Raw genomic sequence first — 24,572 nt, forward strand, 5'->3', positions numbered from 1 at the left:
GGGTGGGGATATTTTGTAAACTTAAACTGTTGAGCCCAGATATGTAAAACAACTTGTGTTTGAAATGTCAGATTTGTATTTACCTGTTAGGCAACTTTTTGATTCCTCAGGACAGAGAGATATCACCCCTTCTACTCCCATTGACCAAGAAAGTTTAGCTGGTTTTGCCAAAGTTTGGCAGAAACTGCCTTTCACCATTTCATTTTCCTTTGTGGCAGTTTTGTAAGTGGAGAGGAAGTGTTTGAATCTGAGCCCCCTGCAGCTCCGGTTTGAGTTGCAGCTTGAGGTCAGTGTTCTTTGATAGGCAATCACGTATGTTTGCTTAGAAATAGTAAGCATCTCTCCCAGTGCATTTTTCTAAATTATGTTTTGATTAGATGAATCCTAAAATACATTTTTCTTGGTGGGATGATGTAAAGAACTTTGGAGTTATATAAGCCTGTATTTGGACCCCAGGACCGTTATAATACCTGGCTGTGTTACTTGGGAGATAGGACTCTCAGCTTTCATTTCTCATTGATAAAATGGGGATCATCCTGCTTATCTTGCCAAGGTGTTGTAAGGGGTGAAGTAAAATAATTCATGCAAAATACCCCACATAGTACTTAGCATAGCACACTTCCATATGTGTTAATTTCTTCTTGACTTTTATTTGGGCAATAGGCCCAAGAAAGCTTAGGGGAAGGATGAATGATAAATGAGTAAGGCAAGGAAAGGAATGAAAGAACATAGCCTTGGATTGGCAATCTGCAGTCCATTAAAGTCAGCTGGTTCTGGGCGTTGTACCCCAGCATGTGAACTAATTTGCATTTTTAATGCCCATCAGCCTGATATCATGGTAGTGTGCCCAACCAATTTAGGAAGATCATTCAAACCATCCACAAGGACCATGTATGACAGAGGTGTCCAGATTTCACCAGCCTTCAAGGGGCCACACTTCTAATTAATGCCCAAACAACTTTCAGCTGAATTCATCCCCTTATGTAACTGCAAGAAGGTTAGTCTCTGACTTTTCCCCAAAGAATTTCTGGAAATTCCCAGGAATTCTTACCATCTACTAACAGAGCCCCATTAAGAGTCCAAAACAGAGAACAAGACTAACATTTAACAAAATTTTACTGAAAGAGATGTGGGAAAGAGATTTTACTGAAAGAAAATCATGGGAAGAAATAACAAGGCAGAAAAGAAAAATATCAGGTTGGGCACGGTGGCTCAAGCCTGTAATCCCAGCACTTTGGGAGGCTGAGACAGGCAAATCACGAGGTCAGGAGATCAAGACCATCCTGGCTAACACGGTGAAAACCCGTCTCTACCAAAAATACAAAAAAAATTAGCTGGGCGTAGTGGCGGGCGCCTGTAGTCCCAGTTACTTGGGAGGCCGAGGCAGGAGAATGGCGTGAACCCGGGAGGTGGAGATTGCAGTGAGCTGAGATTGCACCACTGCACTCCAGACTGGGCGAGACTCTGTCTCAAAAAAAAAAAAAAAAAAAAAAAGGAAAAGAAAACAAAAGAAAAATATCAAACTGGGCCCTCTAGAACATCCTTTACCCTTATCTCATATGAGGAATATCTCCCCTTTATTCCCTGTCCCTCTACCTTGTGGTAGGGATCAATCTTCCTACAGATAACAGATAACAAGAGTTCATTGACCATGGCTCCCCTTCCCAGACCCCAAGGAAAATAGTCTCAGAGCTGCTCAGTAAATATTTGTTGAATTAATGAATGGTCTTAACCTTCTCATTCCAGATTAAGATATTGGCTTTATATTTATATGATTGTTAAAATTTTTATTTAGATTTTTTTCCCCTCAAACAATCAGTTTCAAATGTAAATTTTGAATCTCCCTTCTATTATACACTTAAAGGTCTGTTGAGGGGTAAAAAAAATTACCTTCCAGATAGGTAATTTTTTAAATTTGGCAACTTGGAAATAGTAGCTTTTCTCTGTCCTTGCACCCAACTTCTTAATTTTAACAATTAAGATTTTATGGGCCCAATGGCTCCAGCCTAAGCTGGTGTACTTCATTACATAGGGCATTTACTATTGAGAGCATATTTCTGAGAATCCCGAGATTTTCACTTTTGCATAAAGGCTGACTGAGTAGACTCTGTTTTCCCACAATATAGCTTTTAAAACAAATTATTATACTAGTAGCTAATTGCTCATTAAGATCTGGCTTTATGGGCTAGGCGCAGTGGCTCATGCCTGTAATCCCAGCACTTTGGGAGGGTGAGGCAGGTGGATCACTTGAGGTCAGGAGTTTGAGACCAGCCTGGTCAACATTGTGACACCCCATCTCTACTAAAAATACAAAAATTATCTGGGCATGGTGGTGGATATCTTTATCCCAGATACTTGGGAGGCTGAGGCAAGAAAATCGCTTGAGCCTGGGAGGTGGAGGTTGCAGTGAGCCGAGATCGTGCCAATGCACTCCAGCCTGGGCAACACAGTGAGACTCTGTCTCAAAAAAAAAAAAAAAAAAAGAAAAGAAAAGAAAAAAGAAAAAAATGATCTAGCTATATTGCTATATACTAACTGTGACAGGCTCTGTAGTTCCTCTCAATAACACTGCCAGGTAAGGTTCATTGTTTTATATATGAGGAAACTAAGGTTCAAAGAGAGAGACTTGTCTGTAGTCATGCAGCTGGTTAATAGCAGAGCTGGATTCAACTCATGCAAGCTACCTATACATCTCAGGTCAAGTGGGAAATGGTTACATTAGACTCAAGTAGGAAACTTTATGAAATTGCTCCCCACTTCCTGCTTCTCCATGATATTCTGATACGTACCCCAAATGGCTGTGAATCTTTGCAGAGGTCAGTGGTTGTTACTGACAGGAGAGTGAGGATTATCCTCAGTGTTTTAGGGGTGGTAAAAAGTCTGAGAACCATCACAACATGTTACTTCTTCCATCTGCCTGCCGCTGCTTGAGGCTTCAAAAGAAAGTTTTGAGAAATTCCAGCTGTTTGCTCTTACCGCTATAGCCCAGGGTGACTCTTACTTAATTCTGTATATGAGTTCCAGAAAATATAGAACCCTATAGAAAAAATATGTGGCACTTGGCTGAGATGTTCTGTTTGACTTCCCTCCATCTTTATAAGATCACTTTTCCCTCCCTTGATTGTTGTCCCCTGTTGACCAAACCAGCAGGTACTAGCCACTCCCCTCAGTTACTAAAGCTGTCAGCGCCATTACTAGGGTTAAGGCCCTGCCTTGGGCTGCCCCAGCCACACACATATTCCAGCTGCTTTGCCTGTTTTAGTCATCCTGTGATATCTCTTCTTGTTATATAGGGTATCACCTATGTAAAAGATGAGAGAGAGAGAGGGCTTCCGTGATCTGCAAACCCTTTGATGACAAGGCTGATGTTTTACTCTCTCTCTATCTTGGTGCCTAGTACAGTGCTTATTACCAAATGAATGATAAAATACATGAAAAACAACAGGATGGTCTCCTCATGATTGCACTTTCTCAGGATAGGCCTGGACTCTATCTCCATTTCCATAGAAATGGCTCTTTCCCCCAAGTTCTGGTACATGGCCCTGGTTGAGCTAATAAATAGCAACAAAAGAACTTACAGTCTAAAAATGCTTTGAGCCCTAAAATAAATCATCTCTGAAGGTGAAGTGTTGAGGTAGAAAGATGGAGAAAATGGGGGAAGTGCATGTGCAGGGAAAGGGCAGTGACTTCCCAGCTGGCCTCCTATCATGCTCAGATGCAATCACACACTTTGCTTACAGTGACTTGTCCTGTCTGGAGGCAATTCTTTGAGGCAAAACTATGCCTTAAAGCCCAGCCCAGAATTTCACATCAGCCCTTATCTAGTCCTGACATTATCCACCAGATAAAAGGCAGATACTTGCTATGTTTCACAAGTTTCTTGTTTGTGTCATCAGCCTCGTTCCATCCTTAGATACAAAGAGGGTTGAAAGTAGGATGTTTGGGTTAAAAACAGGGTTGAGGAAAAAAAGAATAATATTCAGAAAAGAATGTGGCAAGTGGACATAGTTCTTAAGGAACTCTACACATGAAATTTGAAAAGTTAGATCATTTCATGATTCATTGACTCAAAGACTTTAAGGACATATTTCAGCTGGTAGAAAAAAGTTCACTTGAGGATAACATCTTGAGAGTCAAGATGAAGATAAAAGATTCCTGTTTCTGATATCTCTGTGAAACATAAAATAGGGTACCCTTTAGGACCAAGTACTTCATAGAAGGATAGAAGAGCTGGAAGGGGATTTACAAGCCATTTCATTTTAGTCTTCTCAGGAAACTGAGGCTCATAGGAGTTAAGTGTCTAGTTTGAAGAATTATGGGATCTTAGAGTCAGAAGGATATTTGTAATTCATCACCTAAGGGAAGAATACCTTCCAGAGTATCCTGAAAAATGGTAGTTCCAGGCTATGTAGATATATCCAGGAACCAGGAGGTCAACCTTTGATGAATAGCTCTAGTTGTTAGTGAATTCTTTCCATTTCTGGGTCAAATTCTGCTTCAATGTAACTTGTACCCATTGATATTGGCTCTCATGTCTTCCCTTGATAATTCTTCTTCAGGAGAAATGCACCCAGCTTCTTCTGGTATTCCTAGTCTAGAGGTGGCTTCAAGCCCAATTGCCATCTTGGGTACCTCCCTCCAGAGCTACTCTCATTTATTAATGTACCAATTAACAAGTGGGACCCACAATGGAACAAAATATTCTAGAGGTAGCCTGGCCTAGACATAGTAGGTTCCATAGGACTATTTGTTCCCAGTTCTGAACAGTGTCCTATCAATGCTGCTGAAGTTCTCCTTAGTGTTTTTGTTTTGTTTTGAGACAGGGCCTCACTTTGTTGCCTAGGCTGGAGTGTAGTGGTGAGATCATGGCCCATTGCAGCTTTGATCTCCTCGAACTCAGGTGATCCTGCTACCTAAGCCTCCCTAGTATCTGGGACTACAAGTATGCGCCATAACACCCAGCTAATTTTTGTATTTTTTTATAGAGACGTGGTTTCACCATGTTGCCCAGGCTGGTCTCAAACTCTTGGGCTCAAGCGATCCACCTGCCTTGGCCTCTTAATGGGCTGGGATTATAGGCATGAACCACCATGCCCAACCTCTTTAGTTTTTAAGCAACTGGATTTCAATTCAAACTGCATTTGCAGTTATGGCACATTTGTAGTTTGTGAGTATGATACCATTTAAATTCTTTTCTATTAAATCCCCAGAACTTTTTCATATTAACTGTTAACAAACTGCTCTTCCATCTTAGGTGTGTGGATCAAAAGCAGGACCTTACATTCTACCTCTTTGGTTTTGACCTAGTGATTCAGCCTGGGGCTTAATTTATTTTTATTTTTTGAGGCAAGGTCTCACTCTGTTGTCCAGGCTGGAGTGCAGTGGTACAATCTTGGCTCACTGCAGCCTCAACCTCCCGGGCTCAAGTGATCCTCCCACCTCAGCCTCCCAATTAGCAGGGATCACAGGCCACACCACCACACCTGGCTAGTTTTTGTATTTTTTGTAGAGATGAGATTTTGCTATGTTGCCCACCCAGGCTGGTATTGAACTCCTGACCTCAAGTGGTCTGCCCGCCTTGGCCTCCCAAAATGCTGGGATTACAGGTGAGAACCACTGTGGCAAACTGGGATTTTAAAATAGAAACTCTTCTATCCAGCTGACTCTCCCTCCCTGCTTTATTAATCATCATATATTATAAGCTCATCTTCTATGTTTTCATCCAAGTTACCCATAAGAGAAAGGGAAAAAGAAAGACAATTTTTAGCAGTTGCTTTGTCAACCTAACCTCTTCTCTCAATCATATTCACTTATTCACAAGGATATAAATGTACATCTTGTTGTGTGCTGTGATTAAAAATCAATATATTCTATTTCTATGGCAACTCCCTGAGCTACCAAACTTGTAACTCCCTAAGCTACCAAACTTTGAGACAGGGTCTCATTCTGTTTCCTAGGCTAGAATGCAGTGGTGTATTCACAACTTACTGCAGCCTTGACCTCCTGGGCTAAGTCAATCCTCCCACCTTAGCCTCCCCAGTAGCTGGGATTACAGGCATGCACCATCACACCTGGGTAATTTTTGTAGCGATAGGGTTTTGCCATGTTGACCAGGCTGGTCTTGAACTCCTGAGCTCAATCCATCTGCCTGTCTCAGCCTCCCAAAGTGCTGGGATTACAAGTATGAGCCACCATGCCCACCCCAAACTGATAATTTTACTGAAAAAGAAATGGGATAAATTGGGCAAGTTACTTATCTTCTATAAGCCCAAGTTTCCTCATCCATAAAATGTGAATATTTGTTCTACTCCCTTTACCAGGTGGTGGTGAGGCTCAACTAGTATAACAAGACATTTGAAAATGCTTTGTAAACTTTAAAAAAAAATTTTTTTTTTAAAGCCTTTATGCCACATAGCCCTGAAAGGGTGGGGATGCTGTCAGGGCAGTCCAGTGAATCACCCTGTCTTGTTGATGAATGTAAGAAAGTAGAGGCTCTGGTCAACCTGGATTTAAACTTTCCATTTTGCTTCTCAGGGGATACAGCTGTAGCCTGCCAGATTGGCGTTTTCCCTAACAGCTTTCAAATGTCACATTCCACTATCACACACTCACATACAGAAACTGTTCTTTCCTTGTCTTCATTTTGAGAACACTCAGAAAAGTTTTTATATTTTGGAAAGACCCCTTTCACTCCCCACCCTTGAGTTTTCTGCCTTCAGGACGTTGGTTCTTGAAGACAACTCCCCAGAGCACTAGTGGAAAGATGCTCAGCAGCTCCTCCAATCACATGCACCTCACATGTTCTGCTGCAGCTCAGTCATGCGTTCTGTGCTGGGGCTGCATGATGTTTGATTAGGCAAGCAGGATGCTGGCAAACCCAGTGCCTTTTCAAACTTTCACTTAGTACACTTTTCTTGTAGTTTCTCTTTAGAGTCTCATAAAAACACAGGTGAAAGTTTGCACTTGACATAGTGAAGAAACACAAGTTGTGCATCTAAAAATTGTGCCCCAGAAACATTATATCTGGCATTTATGTGACCTTTTGATTTATAATAAGCAGACAATGAAATTCTAAAATTTCAAAATATTTTTAAAGATTGCTTAAAGATTTGTTTTTTTTGAATTTAAAATGTTTATTTTTAAAGCTTTTCAAATACAAGAAGAATATAAAGAAAAAAATTATCCATAATCTCATGACATTGACAAAGAGTCACTGTTATTGCCATTCTAATTTTATAGGTGAGAAAACAAAGGAGAGGAAGAAAGGAAAGAAAATGAGCTTTTAGGTTTTTTTTTTTTTTCCCTCAACATTAAGAAAAAATAACTCCTTAGAGGGATCCCCCAAAATTTTATAAACAATTGACAGATATTCATATTCCTAATAACACATATTGCCAGGAGTATCATTGCTGTTTCTGAACACCATAATGTTTCTTCAGTAAGCTTTACAGAGCTCTGATTTCCATGTCACAGAGGAAAACTACTTAAAATAACATTTAATGAAAGTTACTAGACTACATGACAAAAAAATCTTGTAAAACAGAGAAAAGAAAAAATTACATACAACCCCAACACTTTAACAAAATCTTATTCATATTTTAGCATATTTCCTTCTGTCCTTTTTTCCCACTCTAAATTTTCTTTTAACTTTTATTTTAAGTTCAGGGGTACATGTGCAGGATGTGCAGGTTTATTACATAGGTAAACGTGTGCCATGGTGGTTTGTGGCACAGAACATCCCATCACCTAATGCCCAGCATCCATTAGCTATTTTTCCTGATGGTCTCCCTCCCACTACCCCTGCTTCTGACAGGCCCAAGTGTGTTTTGTTCCCCTCATGTGCTCATGTGTTCCCATCATTCAGCTCCCACTTGCAAGTGAGAACAGGCAGTGTTTGGTTTTCTGTTCTTGTGTGAGTTTGCTGAGGAGAATGGCTTTCAACTCCATCCATGTCTCTGCAAAGGACATGATCTTGTTCCTTTTTATGGCTGCATAGTATTCCATGATGTATATGTACTACATTTTCTTTATCTAGTCTATCATTGATGGGCATTTAGGTTGATTTTATGTCTTTACTATTGTGAATAGTGCTGCAATGAACATACGTGTGCATGTATCTTTAGAATAGAATGATTTATATTCCTTTGGGATTGCTAAGTCAAATGGTATTTCTGTTGGATCAAATGGTATTCTTGTTGGCATCACCAGGTCTTCTCTCAAAGGTCTAGAAAATTGATTCTGTGAGTAAACTCAGAATTAGACTAAAAACTAGATCATATTAACCAAACTCCTAAGGGACTTTTCTATAATAAGAAATGCCATTGACATGCGTATCAGAAGTTGCTTTAAAAAGTCTATTCCTATAGAAAACCCTGTATAAGGAGTCTAATTATAATCAGTTCCACAGTAAGCATAGACCATAGATGGGGTGAAGGATGGTGGTGGTGGCTAGAATTATTTTAATGGCTAGTGTCAACAAGCTACATGACTCTGATGCATTCACATAGGAGGAATGTGGGCTGTATGGACAGAGACCCTTCTCTATTGGACATGCTGGAGATTCACTAAACATTTTTCCACATTGGCCTCTCTTGCTTCAGCTCCATGCACACTGCTTTCCATTCAATTCCATGATATTCGTTAAGGATCTTCTGTGTGCAAATCCTTGTACTGGGTTCTGGGACTATAAAAATGAATAAAAAGCCAGGTCCTGCTCCTAATACCTCAAAGGCTGTTGGAGAAAACCAAACACATACGTAATTACAAAATACTATGTAATGAAGGCTTGACTGGTACAGGTCTAGGATATTTGGCCTGATGTTGTTTCTGGCTTGCAAAATCTTAAGATCTGGCTTTGCCACTTACTAGCTGTGTGATGTGAGCAATTTATCTAACTTCACTGGGCCTTAGTTTGCTTACATGTTGATAACGGTTTGGATTTGTGTCCCCACCCAAATCTCATGTCAAATTGTGATCACCAGTGTTGGAGGAGGGGCCTGATGGGAGGTGATTGGATCATGGGGGTGGAATTTCCCTTTTCTGTTCTCATGATAGTGAGTTTTCATGAGGTCTGGTTGTTTAAAGGTGTGTAGCACCTCCCCCTGCTCTTCCTCTTCCTTTCTCAGGCCATGTAAGACCTGCCTTCTTCCCCTGCACCTTCTGCCATGATTTTAAGTTTCCTGAGGCTTCCCTGGCCTTGCTTCCTGTACAGCCTGTGGAACTGTGAGTCAATAAAACCTCTTTTCTTTATAAGTTACCCAGTCTTAGGTAGTTCTTTATAGCAATGCAAGAACAGACTAATACACGTGTAAAATAGATAAGATAATACACTGAGTTATGAAGTTTAAATGAGATGATACATGTGAAGCTATTAGAGCAATGTCTGGTGCATGGTATGAAGATTAGCTATAATGATAAACTTAATTAAACCTCATTTTGGATACCAGCAATGAGACATTGGCAATCTAATGTTTCAAACCCAGCACAAGGAGTAACATGTAGTCCAAACCCTACCCAGCGCTTTAATATAGACATATCCCATGACAGGCAGGAAATACATTATCAGGAAAGACAATGCACTAAACATATATTTTGTCTGAAATTTAGAAATATTTTCCCCAGGGGTGTTATATGATAGTGATATTTTTCTTATAATGGACACCTAACACCTTCTGCTATAAATTCTAGGAGAAGTTCACAGATGTATTTGGGCAATTGCAACATCTTAGCACAAAAGATGTCACTTTGATTCACTCTCCACTTTCAGTTCATGTGGTCTGGGTGGAGCTCCAGACCTAAGACATCACTCTTTCTTTCAGTGATTGGTTCTGGAGGGGGCACATCACATAAGTTTTCCAATGTAAATCTCAGGATTTTGCTGAGAATGCTGAGAAAAATACTCTGGCTTTTTTTTTACTTGTAAAATATTTGAATCTGAAAGGTTTAGTAATCATTGGCATCCATCTTGTAATTAAGAGGAGATATCTTGTCTGAGAATGGCATCAACAAAAAGGAAACAGAGTGAAGAAATGATGGAATTTGAAACCTGAAGACATTTGTTAGACCCCCTATACCCAGTTGCACATTTGGCTGCTCAGTTACATAAGCCAACACGTTATCTTTTTAAAATTTAAGCCAGTTTGCATCAGGTTTTCTCTCATTTGCAGCCAATGAATTTTGATACAACTTCTACAAAATGCACTTAAAGGCTGGGCGCGGTGGCTCACGCCTGTAATCCCAGCACTTTGGGAGGCCGAGGCAGACGGATCACGAGATCAGGAGATCTAGACCATCCTGGCTAACTCGGTGAAACTCCATCTCTACTAAAAATACAACAAATTAGCCAGGCACGGCGGTGCACACCTGTAGTCCCAGCTACAGGGAGGCTGAGGCAGGAGAACTGCATGAACCCGGGAGGCGGAGCTTGCAGTGAGCTGAGATCACGCCACTGCACTCCAGCCTGGGCAATAGAGCAAGACTCTGTCTCAAAAATAAATAAGTAAATAAATAAATAAATAAATAAGTTTATTTTGTCTTATGGTCAAAGCAGATGCCCAATTGTTATTTTTCTCATAAAACTAATCAACAAATATACATTGGGCCCTTGTTACAGGGTCAGATGCCACAAAGTTTAAGACAATTCCTTGTGCTACAATCTCATTGGAATTTATAGTCTCTCTATTTCTCATCTCTTAATGGATACATCTCCACTTCATCCAGATAGATTTTGATTGAGGAGTGAGTTGATTATTTACCTCCTGTTCTCAACTCTAAGTTCATCCTCCTCTCCTCTGCTCTGATGTGCCAGGGCTGGAATTTTGACAAACTTCATTTGCCAGCCTCCCTTGTCAACTAGCTTCCTGTTAAGTTCAGTAAATGGGAAGCCCTTGGGGACTGGAAGGTGGTAGGGGGAATTATTTCCTGTTTCTAGTTCCTGAATGTGTCATGCCTGTAGCAATAGGTAGCAGAAAGTTACCTGCTGTCTGTAGTTCTAATATTTGGCATCCACTTTTTTCCCTTTTAGTCTTCTTATATCTTTATTACAAGTTCCTAATATTAAATACACTCTATTTTTATGACCGGACCCTGGCTGATACTAGTACTTGATACTAGGTGTGGTCCTAGGAAACAGATTCTCAAATTCTGACATTCTGGGATTGATTTGATTTGTGGTTGGTGTTAGATTGGTTTGAATTGAGAGCTGAACTCTTTGCCACTAGTAATCTATGGCATGCAATGGCATCACAATTGATTAAATTATCATCTATTCTTGCTAGGGTTGAATACCAATGAAAGGCAAGCTTCTGGAGACCAAGTAGCTGTTGCATTTAACCATTATGGTAGTAAAGATGATTATAAGGAATGTAATGTGAGATGGCTGCTTCTGATTTCTCCAGGGTGCTTACAGGAAGCAAATAACAGGGCTTTCACCTGAAATCATATTCAGAGCACCAGAGGGCTTCTAAGACTGCCCTGAAAGTACCTCTTATTCCTTCTAATTACAGGACTCACTACACATGAAAGACATGACTGAAAAATTCAACCCAAATTAATCATTCACAGACTGGCTGAGTCTCATATGTGAAAGTTTTCTCAGTGATTTGAAAGGAGTAGGACTCTGAGACTAGGAATGGGGACATTTTGGTGGATTTGGATGAAACTGAGAATGTCGAAACCCCCAAGCATCCCTGAGTTTCCCTTGATAGTGGAATAAGCCTCTCATTTCTTGTCTGATGATACTAGCCTTTCCTTGTTTGAAAGCCTGTAATAAGCCCACATGAGGCACTTGCCTTGCAAGGGAGATCCCTATTCTTTCTCAGCCCCAGTGCTCCCAACTCTCATGGCCTTTATTTAGAGGCAGGTCCCAGAATATACGGAGGTGGGAAGAGCAGAGTCTAGCTCAGGAGGAAAAGTCTTATACTTCAAAAGAATCGTAAGATTTTGTTAACTTAACATTAGAGGAAACCAGACTCATATGTATGGGGATGACTTCTAAAGGCATTAGACCCAGGAGTACAGAAGATAACATTGAATTGGGGCCAGATTAAGGTAGTCCTGATATACTACACTTTCCAGATAGTTTTGGACTTAATGTTGTAGATGATTACATTAATAGTATCATGCCTTCATGTAATTCCTTTACACATCGATTTTTGGCATGGTTATGTGCTGCTTTGGATAATGGAACATTATTAGCAAATGTGATACAAACAGAGACTTGGAAAGCACTCGCATGTGGGGTTTTCTCTCTTTTTTGCTGTTTTTGGATTAGCCTCTATGTTGAAGAAGCCTGGACTATACTACTGAGGATACATGGTTTTACCAACAGCCAGCACCAATAGGAAGATATGAATGAAGCCATCTGAGACCAGTCATCTGGCAGCCAAACTGCCAACTGATTGCAAATACATGAGTGATTGCAGCTGACACCACGTAGAGCACAAATGAGTTGCCTCCACTGAGCCCAACCCAAATTGTTATCCTACAAAATCATAAAAACATAAATGGTTATTTTAAGTCACTAAGTTTTGGATAGTTTGTTATACAACAAAAGCTAGCTGAAACAGATGTATTAGCTAGAGCAGCTGTGAATGGCACTATTTGCTTAGTTGATTGGCTGAAATTTGGACTCACTGGTAGGTAACATTTAACGGTGTTGAGTTGCCAGAATTTCTCTGGAATAATATAATGGAGATAGAAATAAGGGAGTAATTTATTATGTGTAACTGCACCTCTTCCCTCACCACACTTGGTCCTGAAAGGGCCTAAGGAGTAGTTTCTTCTCTAAAGCATTGATAAATGCTTTAGTGGGAGAAGCCCCAGCACCCTTGAACATGTTCAGGCAGCTGTTTTCTATAGGCCAAGGATGAGGTGGGAAAAGCTGCCTGATTTCAATGTGGATGATGAGATCCCAGAGTAGCAATCGGAATTATTTTACTGGCAGGAATAATCTTTGGTGGTAGTGGATCTAAGAATTAAATAGATGTGGGCCGGGAGCAGTAGCTCACGCCTGTAATCCCAGCACTTTGGGAGGCCGAGGCGGGAGGATCACCCAAGGTCAGGAGTTCAAGACCAGCTTGACCAACGTGGAGAAATCCCGCCTCTACTAAATAGACAAAATTAGCTGGGCGTGGTGGCACATGCCTGTAATCCTAGCTACTCAGGAGGCTGAGGCAGGATAATTGCTTGAACCCGGGAGGCAGAGGTTGCAGTGAGCCGAGATCCTGCCATTGCACTCCAGCCTGGGCAACAAGGGTGAAACTCTGTAACACACACACACACACACACACACACACACACACAAAAGAATTAAATAGATAATAGATGTGTAGCCTACCAAAGCATTACTTGATCTGTATAATAGAAATGGGACCTGAGATAACACATGTGTGGTGATATGTGCCTATACTCTCAGCTACTCAGGAAGCTGAGGTGGGAGGATCACATGAGCCTGGGAGGTCAAGGTACAGTGAGCCATAATTGCACCATTGCACTCCAGCATGGGAGACAGAGTGAGACCCTGTCTCAAAATAAAATAGAATAAAATAAATAAATAAATACAGTTTTTAAGATTTTGGCTTAAAAGAGTTACAGATCTTCTAAAGTCACATAATATATAAAAACAAATCTGTATAATATTGAATTGTTCTGCTCATCTATAATATTATTTTATAAGGTAAATTTCAATATAAACTTGAAAGAAAACTGACACAATATTTTCAAAAAATAGACATAATTTGTCAATTAAACTCCATGCATAATTATTAAGGAGAAAAGCATTCATGTTTCTTGGATGCTTCCTATATGCTACATGCTTATTTTCATTTAATTCTCACAATAATTCTGTGAGAGAGGTGTTATTGTTAGGATATCTGTAAATAGATGAAGACATTGAGGCTTTAAAAAGTTGATCTTTTAAAAAATTGAATTATGAAGGAAATAGATTATACAGCTAGAGAATGAGTGGGGAAGGGAGGAACAGATTTAAACAAACTTCAAAATAACAATGTGCACAGCAAGAACTAGGTTTTATAAGCAAACTTAAGGGTAATCCAAGACATGAAAACTTAAATTACCATAAAGTACCATTTTTTAGCCTATTGACTTAGCAAAATTATATTTAAAAATATCCAGTGATGGAAGGATACACTGGTAGAAATGCAAACAGATCCTTTTCAAAAGTAAATTGACAGTATGAACTCAAGAGCCTGAAGTGTTCACATTTCTTTGACTCCATAATTCCCTTTTCAGGTACCCATCCTTATGAAATTAGATGTAAAAAGACATGCATTATCTGAAACAGCATGATATATCAGGACATTGAACTGCATAATTTGAGAGCTAATTAAAGAGATTCTTTGTAGAGGCGTGGGCCGGGTGTAGGGAACTCTAAGGAATAGTGTAGTGCCCAAGGGCTAGCAGGAACAGGTGTGTGTGTGTGTGTGTTGCAGGGGTGAGGGGACACGTAGGCACCCAGACATGAAAAGGGGATGGGAGAGAGCAGTTACTGGAACCCACAGGCAGATGGAGCCACGTGGAAAGGGTCATTCAACAAGAGCTGCGACCTTTAGTTGAGAGAATTATCCAACCAGCAGTGACCCTGGAGAGGGAGAGCCTGGGGAATAAGTACCCTGGCATTACTGTTCTCCCATCCTCTGATCTCCTGCCAGTGTCCCCATTGGCTGAACCCGATCAAAAGCCAGACAGCAATGGAGCCCATTAATATAGTCCATACAAGTCAGCCTCATAGGACCCAAAGCAGGGAGGAGAAGGCTGGAGAATGGATCTGGAGGGTCAAGTGGATATCCAGCACAAAAGCTTGTGACTAAACTGGCAAAAATCCCAGAAGCAACTGTAATCTTCCATTAATAGGGGTAACAGTTAATTAAATTTTGTCACAGCCACTTGGTAGAATATTATGCAGCCATTAAAAATGAAAATTAGGAACACTTGTCAGCAACATAAGTGTGAGCTTATGGTAGATGACAATTTTCTTTTTCTTTCTTTTTTTTTTGAGATGGAGTTTCACTCTTGTCACCCAGGCTGGAGTGCAATGGTGCTGTCTTGGCTCAATGCAACCTCCGCCTCCCTGGTTCAAGTGATTATCCTGCCTCAGCCTCCCAAGTAGATGGGATTACAGGCATGCACCACCACACCCAGTTAATTTTGTATTTTTAGTAGAGACGGGGTTTCTCCATGTTCGTTAGGCTGGTCTTGAACTCCCACCTCAGGTGATCTGCCTGCCTCGGCCTCCCAAAGTGCTGGGATTACAGGCGTGAACCACTGTGCCCAGCCCCAGATTTTTTAAAGTATAGAAAATTATATGTTACAACCATAGCCAAACTTAAATACATAAATGGACAAAGAGCAGAAACAAACAGCAAAGATGAAAGTGTTTGTGCTTGATGAGATCATAGGTGATTTTTGTTTGTTTAGTCTTTCTCAATTCCTCAAACTCTCCTGAATGCTATTTTTGCTAAAAAGTACTTTTTTTTTTCCAGACTTATAACTCATCTAAGTTTTTAAGGATTGTCATTATATATGTTTTAGCCCATTATATCAAGGCCACAAAAATGAAAGTGTTGGCCGAGCGCAGTGGCTCATGCCTGTAATCCCAGCACTTTGGGAGGCTGAGGCAGGCAGATCACCTGAGGTTGGGAGTTTGAGACCAGCCTGACCAACATGGAGAAACCCCACCTCCACTAAAAATACAAAATTAGCTGGGCATGGTGGTGCATGCCTGTAATCCCAGCTACTCCGGAGTCTGAGGCAGGAGAATCACTTGAACCTGTCGGGGGAGTGTGGAGGTTGCTGTGGGCTAAGATTGTGCCATTGCACCCCAGCCTGGGCAACAAGAGCAAAAGTCCATCTCAAAAAAAAAAAAAAAAAAAAAAAGTAGAAGTGTTAATAGTAGCCATTCTCTCAATATATAATGAGTCTCAGAGGTGACCATGCATGAGATACCTATCACGTACCAGGTACATGGCAAAAATCTCACTCCTTTCCTGCTCTCTAGGAGTCTAAGGGGAATGACAAAACCTGTGCTCAAAATCCTCATGATAAACTGAGAAAGATAATTGCTTTCATTTTTTTTTGAGACAGAGTCTTGCCCTGTTGCCCAGGCTAGAGTGCAGTGGCGTGATCTTGGCTCACTGCAACCTCTGCCTCCCGGGTCCACGTGATTCTCCTGCTTCAGCCTCCCGAGTAGCTGGGATTACAGGCACCCGCCACCACTCTCGGCTAATTTTTGTATGTTTAGTAGAGACAGGGTTTCACCATTTTCGCCAGACTGGTCTTGAACTCCTGACCTCATGATCCACCTGCCTCAGTCTCCCAAGTGTTGGGATTACAGGCATGAGCCACTGCACCTGGCCCCTTTAAATTTTTTTTTTTTTTAAATTAAAAAAATTTTTTTTGCAGAGATGGGGTATCAGTATATCATATATATGTTTTGTTTTGTTTTGTTTTGTTTTTGAGGCAGAGTCTGGCTTGTCGCCCAGGCTGGAGTGCAGTGGTATGATTTCAGTTCACTGCAACCTCCACCTCCTAGGTTCAAGCTATTCTCCTGCCTCAGTCTTCTGAGTAGCTGCGATTACAGGCATGTGCCACTATGCCCAGCTAATTTTTGTATTTCTAGTAGAGATGGGATTTCACCATGTTGGCCAGGCTGGTCTCGAACTCCTGGCTTTAAGTGATTCACCCACCTCTACCTCCCAAAGTGCTAGGATTACAGGCGTGAGCCACTGCACCCAGCCAGGTCTCACTATATTGAAGTAAACTGATGCTTAGAGGTCAACCAATATATTCAAAGTTGTATAACTCATACCTAGTTGAGCTGGGGTTTGAATCTCTGATGCCAGAACCCACACACCACCTATACTTCTATAGCACTTCCCTGGAAAAGAGTGAAATTAATTATTATTATTACTTTAAGTTCTGGGATACATATGCTGAATGTGCAGGTTTGTTACATAGGTATACATGTGCCATGGTGGTTTGCTGCACCTATCAACCTGTCATCTAAGTTTTAAGCCCTGTATTTATTAGGTATTTGTCTAATGCTCTCCCTCCCCTTTCCCCCTGCCCTCTCAACGGGCCCCAGTGTGTGATGTTCCCTTCCTTGTGTCCATGTGTTCTCATTGTTCAACTCCCACTTATGAGTGAGAACGTGTGGTGTTTGGTTTTCTGTTCCATTGTTAGTTTGCTGAGGATTATGGTTTCCAGCTTCATCCATGTCCCTGCAAAGGACATGAATTCATTCTTTTTTATGGCTGCATAGTATTCCATGCTGTATATGTGCCATATTTTCTTTATCCAGTCTATTATTGATGGGTATTTGGGTTGGTTCCAAGTCTTAGCTATTGTGAATAGTGCTGCAATAAACATACATGTGCATGGCCTTTATAGTAGAATGATTTATAATCCTTTGGGTATATACTCAGTAATGGGATTGCTGGGTCAAATGGTATTTCTGGTTCTAGACCCTTGAGGAATCACCACACTGTCTTCCACAATGGTTGAACTAATTTACACTGCCACCAGCAGTATAAAAGTGTTCCTATTTCTCTGCACCCTCGCCAGCATCTGTTGTTTCTGAAATTAATTATTGACTAGCGAAGAGACCACACAGCATAAAAATACCACTTTAAACCCCATATGGTAGGAAATCAGGGTACATTATGATGTGTAATGAAAAATATAGGTTTGTTGCTCTGATTCCATCCCTTTCAAATTGAACGAGCAGCCTTAACCAAATTACTTAACCTCTCTGTGCCTTTCCTTATCTGTAAAATGGAGTCATTAATAGTGTCTTTTTCAGAGAGTTTGGGGATGATTCATTCCAATAGTATGTGTAAAATGCTTAACAATATTGGGCAATAGCAAGTACTTGATAAACGTTAGGTGTTAAGATAGCATGCTGTAGTATAGAAAATTTCTGAAGCTAAGACATAATGCCTTTTGATGTTCTCCCCTGACAGAACCCAGATTTCAGGATACTACAGCTAGGTTGCCCTCTCCCTATTTGGTATTCTAAAAGATAGCCCCAATCTAGGAACAAAGATGGAAATATTTTGACAGAAACCATTATGCCACTGGGTTCCTAGCAGAGTTAAACAAAACCACCCAAGGATTCAGCACACTAATCACATATCTAGGGCATGGGTGGGGGTAGGGGTAGCATAGCTGGGCTTTCTTCCAGAGAAGAAGGCCTTGTCTCCTGCCCTGCTCTCTGTGGTGTTAGGAAGTGCTCCTCCTCCAGCAGGAACCCCAGATCAAGCATCCCTAGGACCCAAGTCTCCTGACAAGTGCATCCAAGTTTGCTTCAAAGGCCTTCAAATCTTTGGGAGCCAAATGGCGAAACAGGATATTAACCTTACTGACTTGCAGGACCCTGAGCAAACTTCTTACCCAAAAGTAGAATATGTGAAAAACGTTGAAGAGTAACAATTGAGTTTTATTCTTTAAAGGCATTCTCTGATTTACATGAGAATTGAGAAACCGAGATGTATGATTTGTCTGTTAGTCAATTTCACACCCTTTCATTCCCATAAGCCCCAGATTTTGCTCAGTTAAGGAGCTTGCTGTAGGCCCACCTACCTAACTCTGTTATACTAGCTAATGTGCCCATTTGAATAGTTCAAGGATCAGCTAATGCTCTGAGCTTCATGGCTCCAGTATGAAGAACAAATTTAACAAAATAAAGCCATTACTGTAGCCAAGTTACCCTTCTGCTGTACACATATGTAGTGGGATCTTGCACGATTTCCATAGTGCCAATTATCAAAGGCCTTGACTACTTAGCATTGCTGTATCACAGATGTGCCAACTGAGGCACTGAAAGCTCAAGTTTAAAGTCATATAGAGGGCCAGAAAAGGAACCTTAGTTTGGGACTTTGGCCATTTTAGCTACTCATCTGAAATTGCTGCAGATACAACGTATGAGCATATCAAATATTTTTGACTGTATATCATTGATTTCTAAGGTAAAAAAATTAAAAAGAAACCAAGAATTTCTAAAGGAAAGATGTAGTTTAAACAAAAACAACCACTATTAAACATGGTGCTGTTACAGGTTAAAACAAATGCTTTGTGACTTAGACCTCAAAAACAGAGCTTGATGTCTTTACTCCACAATTTGTGCACTTAGTGTATATTTAAATGCTCTCTGTTAGTTAGAACAACTTCAGATGCTATCAAGATTCCAGTAAGCCATAAAACATGTCAATTATGATTTGAGTTTGTGCAAAGCCCTGTCTATGAGCTCATATTTTCAATAGGCTCTTCCAGTACCCAGAGGAAGCTATAGATAAAAAATAACTCTATTGGCAACCCATCTGTTTCTGTAACTGGAAATTTCCACACATCTCTGCTTTTGGAAATCACTTAGGAAACTTGAGAGGAAATAATTCCTTTTGCTTTCAGTCTGGCAGCAAGAAGGAGCTTCAAGGCACTCTGTGGGTCCAGGATCCAGTGGGGTAATTTTGTAAAGTGCAGTCGTGGTTGCTCAGAGCCATAGTCTCCAGAGATAAGTCCAGATCAGTGAAGGGGCAGGTTTCATGGCCAGGTGCTGGCTAGTCTTGTTGCAGGTTTCAGATTAAAGTGCTGGATCATCCAAAGGCATTTGAAAAGTGCAAATGGCAAGCTCTGCAGGCCACCGAATTCTTGTTCAGAGTCCAGAAGCTTCTTTAGATGTCACATCAGGTCATCCTGGCTCCCAAGACCACAGGTTCAGATCTGGGGAGAAAAGCCCACAAATAAGAAAAATCATTTGTTATGATTAGAAAATATATAACTTCCCCAAAATTTGAGTGAGGAACTAATTTTTTAAAAAATGTTCATCTAGCTGGAAGCAGCATGGTTTAAAACTTTTCGTTAAAAACTTTTCTTTCCACAGTTTTTACCATTGCCCTAGTCCAAGTGTTCAGCTTCTCTCCTCAGACCTATTGCAAGAGCCATTCCTTTTCCATTCTGTGGGCCATACATAGCTCAGTAATATTGGAGCACATTTCAGGGGCCTCTCCTATTCAAAACCTCTTATAGTTTCCTATTGTGTCAGGTATTTCTATTAGTTCCTGCAGACTCATTATTCACCCTGCTGCACTCTATTCATGCTCCAGGATGATGACATTGTAGACTACATCACTGGACTCCTCCCTCTGTCTTTGACTGGGCTCAGTCTAGGTGAAAAAGTGGGTTGCAGTGGGTTGAGAGCAAGGTTGGGGTATCTATTCCTCAGCAACCTCCCAGACAAGTTGTAGGTTGACTTTGTCCCTCTGTTAAAGACCACAGGTCCTGCCAGATGGACCTTTCTTATTGCCATTTTTACTAGGGTTCTGGGAACTGCTCCCTCCCCTTTCTCCTTCAGACCTAGGGATAGTCACTTTCCCTACCTGCTGTTACATCCCGGCATGCTCAGCATCCCTTGCTGGTTTCCCTTAATGCTGCACACACCTTTGTAAATAGTCTCTTCATTAAACTTGCCTCAGTTACCTGTTCTAAGCATGCCCTCCATTTCCTGCTAGGATCTAACTGAAGCACTCTTGCCTAGTAAGTAAAATCTAACCTTTGCCTGGAATTAATGGTTTATAATACGTCGCCTAACAGTCTTTCCCCCTTATCTCACACCTGGCTTTCTCTCTGAACGGGGTCAAGTGCACTTTCCTGCACCTTCCTGCCTCTTTGCCTTTCCTCTTAGTGTCTCCTCTATCTAGAATAGTCTGCTGTTTCCATTTCTTCCTGGTTCAAAAGTCACCTCCCACATGAAACCTTTCTTCTTCCCTGATTATCCTCAGCTTAAAGTGATATTTTGTCCCCATCCTGAACTCATGTATTGTTTGTATTCATGTATTGTTTGTCCCTCTTATATGAAACACAGAGAATCATAAAAAATACACAGACTTTTCACACCATTAAAAATTCATGGACACAGGTGAATGAAGCTGTTAGTGACTCCTCTTGCTAATAGCACCCTCCTCCCTCCCTGAGACAACTGTGCTGCCTGAAGAAAGAAAGTGTGAAGTTGCCTGACATGGGTTGGGCATTTCTGTGGATTGATAAGTAAGGTGGGCTTCAGGATATAGGGATAATTTGAGAGCTATATGATTTTCCAAATATGTTCCAAGAAGCACAAGGTATCTTAGAGCAGTGGTCCCCAACCTTTTTGGCACCAGGGACAGGTTTCGTGGAAGACAATTTTTCCATGGATTGGGTGTGGGAGTGGGGGTAGGGTATAGTTTCAGGATGAACCTGTTCCACCTCAGATCATCAGACATTAGATTTTCATAAGGAGCACACAACCTAGATCATTTATATGTGCAGTTCACAATAGGGTTCATGCTCCTATAAGAATCTAATGCTGCTGCTGATCTCACAGGAGGTAGAGCTCAGGCAGTAACAGCCACTTGCCCGCTGCTAACGTCCTGCTGTGTGGCTCAGTTCCTAACAGGCCAATGGTACTGGTCTGTGGCCCAGAGGTTGGGGACCCCTGCCTTAGAGGCCTTTGTAGGGACCTATGGTAGGGTGATTATATCCTCTACTCTAATTTCACCACGATTTTAATTTGCTAGACATGTAGGAGTTCTGTCTAATATTTCCTTTGCAAAAGATTTATAATGGCAAAAGAAAAAGAAATTGGAAACCAGTGAAATGGGAAAGGGGAAAGGAAACACGCCCATGTGGAATGCTGACGCTGTGGTCAGTTCTCAGGTGGAAGTTCTTAGAAAGAAGACAGGATACTCAAGAAAACAAACAAAGCAAACAAAAAAACATAAAGACTGGCATATAGTCTTTCTATATGCAAAAGCATATAGAAAGCTGGCTTCTTGTTTTAACCCAAATTATGTGAATGCAAACTGTTTCTTGAGTACCTTATCTGTGATACTTTATTATAAGAATCTTGGATGACTGATAAATTCATCCTTCTAGTTCCCACATGGCCTAACTGACAGGGTCTTGCAAATAGCAGACATTTAATACACGTTTGTGAGTGGGTGAATGAATGAATGAATAAATGAGTGAGTAGCATTATGCTGGGAATCATGACTTTTTTTGGTCTGCTACTGTTTCACTTAAGGAAGTCACTTAATATCTCTTAGCCCCCAATGTCATAATCTGTGAAATGAGGTAGCTAGGATACATGGTCTGTAAATTCTAACCAAGGCTTGATGACTGTAATAACTATTTTGTAAAGGATAGATGATATATATCTATGGTATCATAACCCACTCCTAAAGTTTTATTGTTTATCTGCTTGTCTGCATAAGAGGGAGAATGGCATAGGCCCAGATAGCAGCACAAGTAAAATTAGATACAAGAACAACTTCCACAAATGGAAAGGGTGGTGTGTCACAGACAAGGACTGAGTTCTAGCTCCATTTCTAACAGTAAGTTATGAGATGACCTTATGCAAGTCACTTCAGCTCGTACATCCTTAGAGCATATCTATCACATTTAGCTGTGCTAGGAATCTTTGAAAGGCAACTAAGACATTGGTAGGTGTCCTTTAAAGAAGGTATAGCATTGCCCTTCCTAAAGTGGATAAGGACTGATGAAGAGTCCTATATAATGTATTTAACTACTGGGATCTAGAGAGGTGAGTGGAGATGGTTGAAATGGTTTCAGAAAGTCTTCTTCTTCTTCGTAAAAGTAATACATCAGGGCACTCAAAAATAAAATTCAGAAAACATAAAAGTAAAAAGCAATACATGGTTCCATAATCCAAAGACATAATTATAGGCATTTTCATATTTTTACTTCTGTTTTTCTGGAGGAAGGGAATATGGTGAGTCTATAAATAACATTTTTAATAGAACATGAATGATACATAAGTATATTTTTATTTTGCAATTTTTCTATTTTTTTATTATATAGAAAGTATTTCCCCACATTATTATTCCTCAGAAATAGAAGTTTAAATGCAATGTAGGATCTATTTATTATAGGTTCCATTTTTTTCCATGTTGTATTAGAGTAAACTAGGTAATGCTGTAGGAACAAACAACTCCAAAATCTCAATATAAAAAACAAAAGCTTATTCTTGCTCATGTTCCATGTACATTGAGGATCACCAGGGGACTCTGTCAATTTTAGTTACTCAGAGACTAAGACTGATGGAGCAATTACTACCTAAAATGTTACTGGTTACCATGCCAGATGGATAAAGAAAATATGGCAAAGCACGTGCCAACTGTTACATCTTCTACTCAGAAATAACATGCATCACTTATGCTTACATTTAATTGACAAAAGTGAGTTACATGACCACACTTAACTACAAATTAATTATAGAGAAGTGCAATTCTATCATGTGCACAAAGGCAAGAGATCCAGGAAATGCTGAAACAGCACTAATACTGAACTCTATTAGGCGTTTTCACAAGTCGGGTCTTGCTTCAGTTGCTGGTTAGTGAAGCAAAACCAGCAAGCCCTTTGCTTCTTAAGTTGGAAGGGAAAATATTCATCTGAATAAAAGTCTTGGAAGAAGTACATGCAAGGGACATGTCCAGGTCAAGTCCCAAGACTCCATCTCCCAAGATGCTGAGTCACAATATGAGAGTGCAGGATGGCTCCTGGGCAGCCTACAGCTGTACAGTCTCCTCATAATGGATGGTTTTGGGGTGGGATAGAACTTGGATGGCAGAGAATGGGTGTGAGAATGTCAAAGCCCTGAGCTGTCTGGTCTTGAGCAACATTAAAATCTTAACCATGGCAATTTCTGGGCAATGGATTCTAAATTATTTTTGTTTTCTTTGTACTTTTTTATTTTTATACTCATAAAAACATCAGTAATTTAAAAAATGTTCTGAAACTTGTTATTGTTGTAGTTTGTTCTTTTTTGAGTTGATAGACTCAACTAAAATTAAACAAAATTTATTTTGATATTCTTTTTTAGCATTGAGTCAAATTTGGTCAAAATTGGACACCTTTTAAATTTATCGTATAATAAACTGTAAGAAGCATTGATAAACGGACAATAAGACAAATATCAAATACCATATAGTTGCATTAACACTAATATCCCACTTTATTATATTGACCAGGTGGACCTAAAATATAGACACATAGAAGCAGCCAGAAAATAATGCTGTAATCATGTGCTTAAGAATGGTATAGACTGTGTGTACAATGCAGAGGAAAAATAGAAATGTATGAATCGGGGGAGAAAGTCTTACAGATTAAGCAAGAGAGCATAGTATATGTAGGCTGGGCACAGTGGCTCACGCCTGGAATTCCAGCACTTTGGGAGGTCAAGGCAGGAGGATTGCTTGGGCCCAGGAGTTTGAGACCATCCTGGGCAACATAGTGAGACCCCAGTTCTACAAAAAATAAAAATAAAAAATTCAGGTACAGTGGCACCCACCTTAATTGACGAAAGTGAGTTACATGACCACACTTAACTACAAATTAATTATAGAGAAGTGCAATTCTATCATGTGCACAAAGGCAAGAGATCCAGGAAATGCTGAAACAGCACTAATACTGAACTCTACTAGGCATTTTCACAAGTCAAGTCTTGCTTCAGTTGCTGGTTGGTGAAGCAAAACCAGCAAGCCCTTTGCTTCTTAAGTTGGAAG

General features: G+C 40.4%; 1 protein-coding gene across 5 annotated transcripts in view; it reads right to left on the reverse strand.

Annotated features, from left to right (window-relative positions):
* Nucleotides 1-18,433: 18,433 nt before the first annotated feature.
* PDCD1LG2 (programmed cell death 1 ligand 2) overlaps nt 18,434-24,572 on the reverse strand; it is a 60,270-nt gene continuing 54,131 nt past the window's right edge. For all 5 annotated transcript variants that reach the window (XM_023213170.1, XM_023213169.1, XM_023213171.1 and 2 more), the window contains one exon: nt 18,434-19,734. In XM_023213170.1, coding sequence (XP_023068938.1) covers nt 19,729-19,734 — 6 coding nt within the window. In that variant the 3' untranslated portion in view covers nt 18,434-19,728. The remainder of the gene's footprint in view (nt 19,735-24,572) is intronic.

This window comes from Piliocolobus tephrosceles, chromosome 14 (assembly GCF_002776525.5).
Source record: "Piliocolobus tephrosceles isolate RC106 chromosome 14, ASM277652v3, whole genome shotgun sequence".
Classification (NCBI taxonomy): Eukaryota; Metazoa; Chordata; class Mammalia; order Primates; family Cercopithecidae; genus Piliocolobus; species Piliocolobus tephrosceles.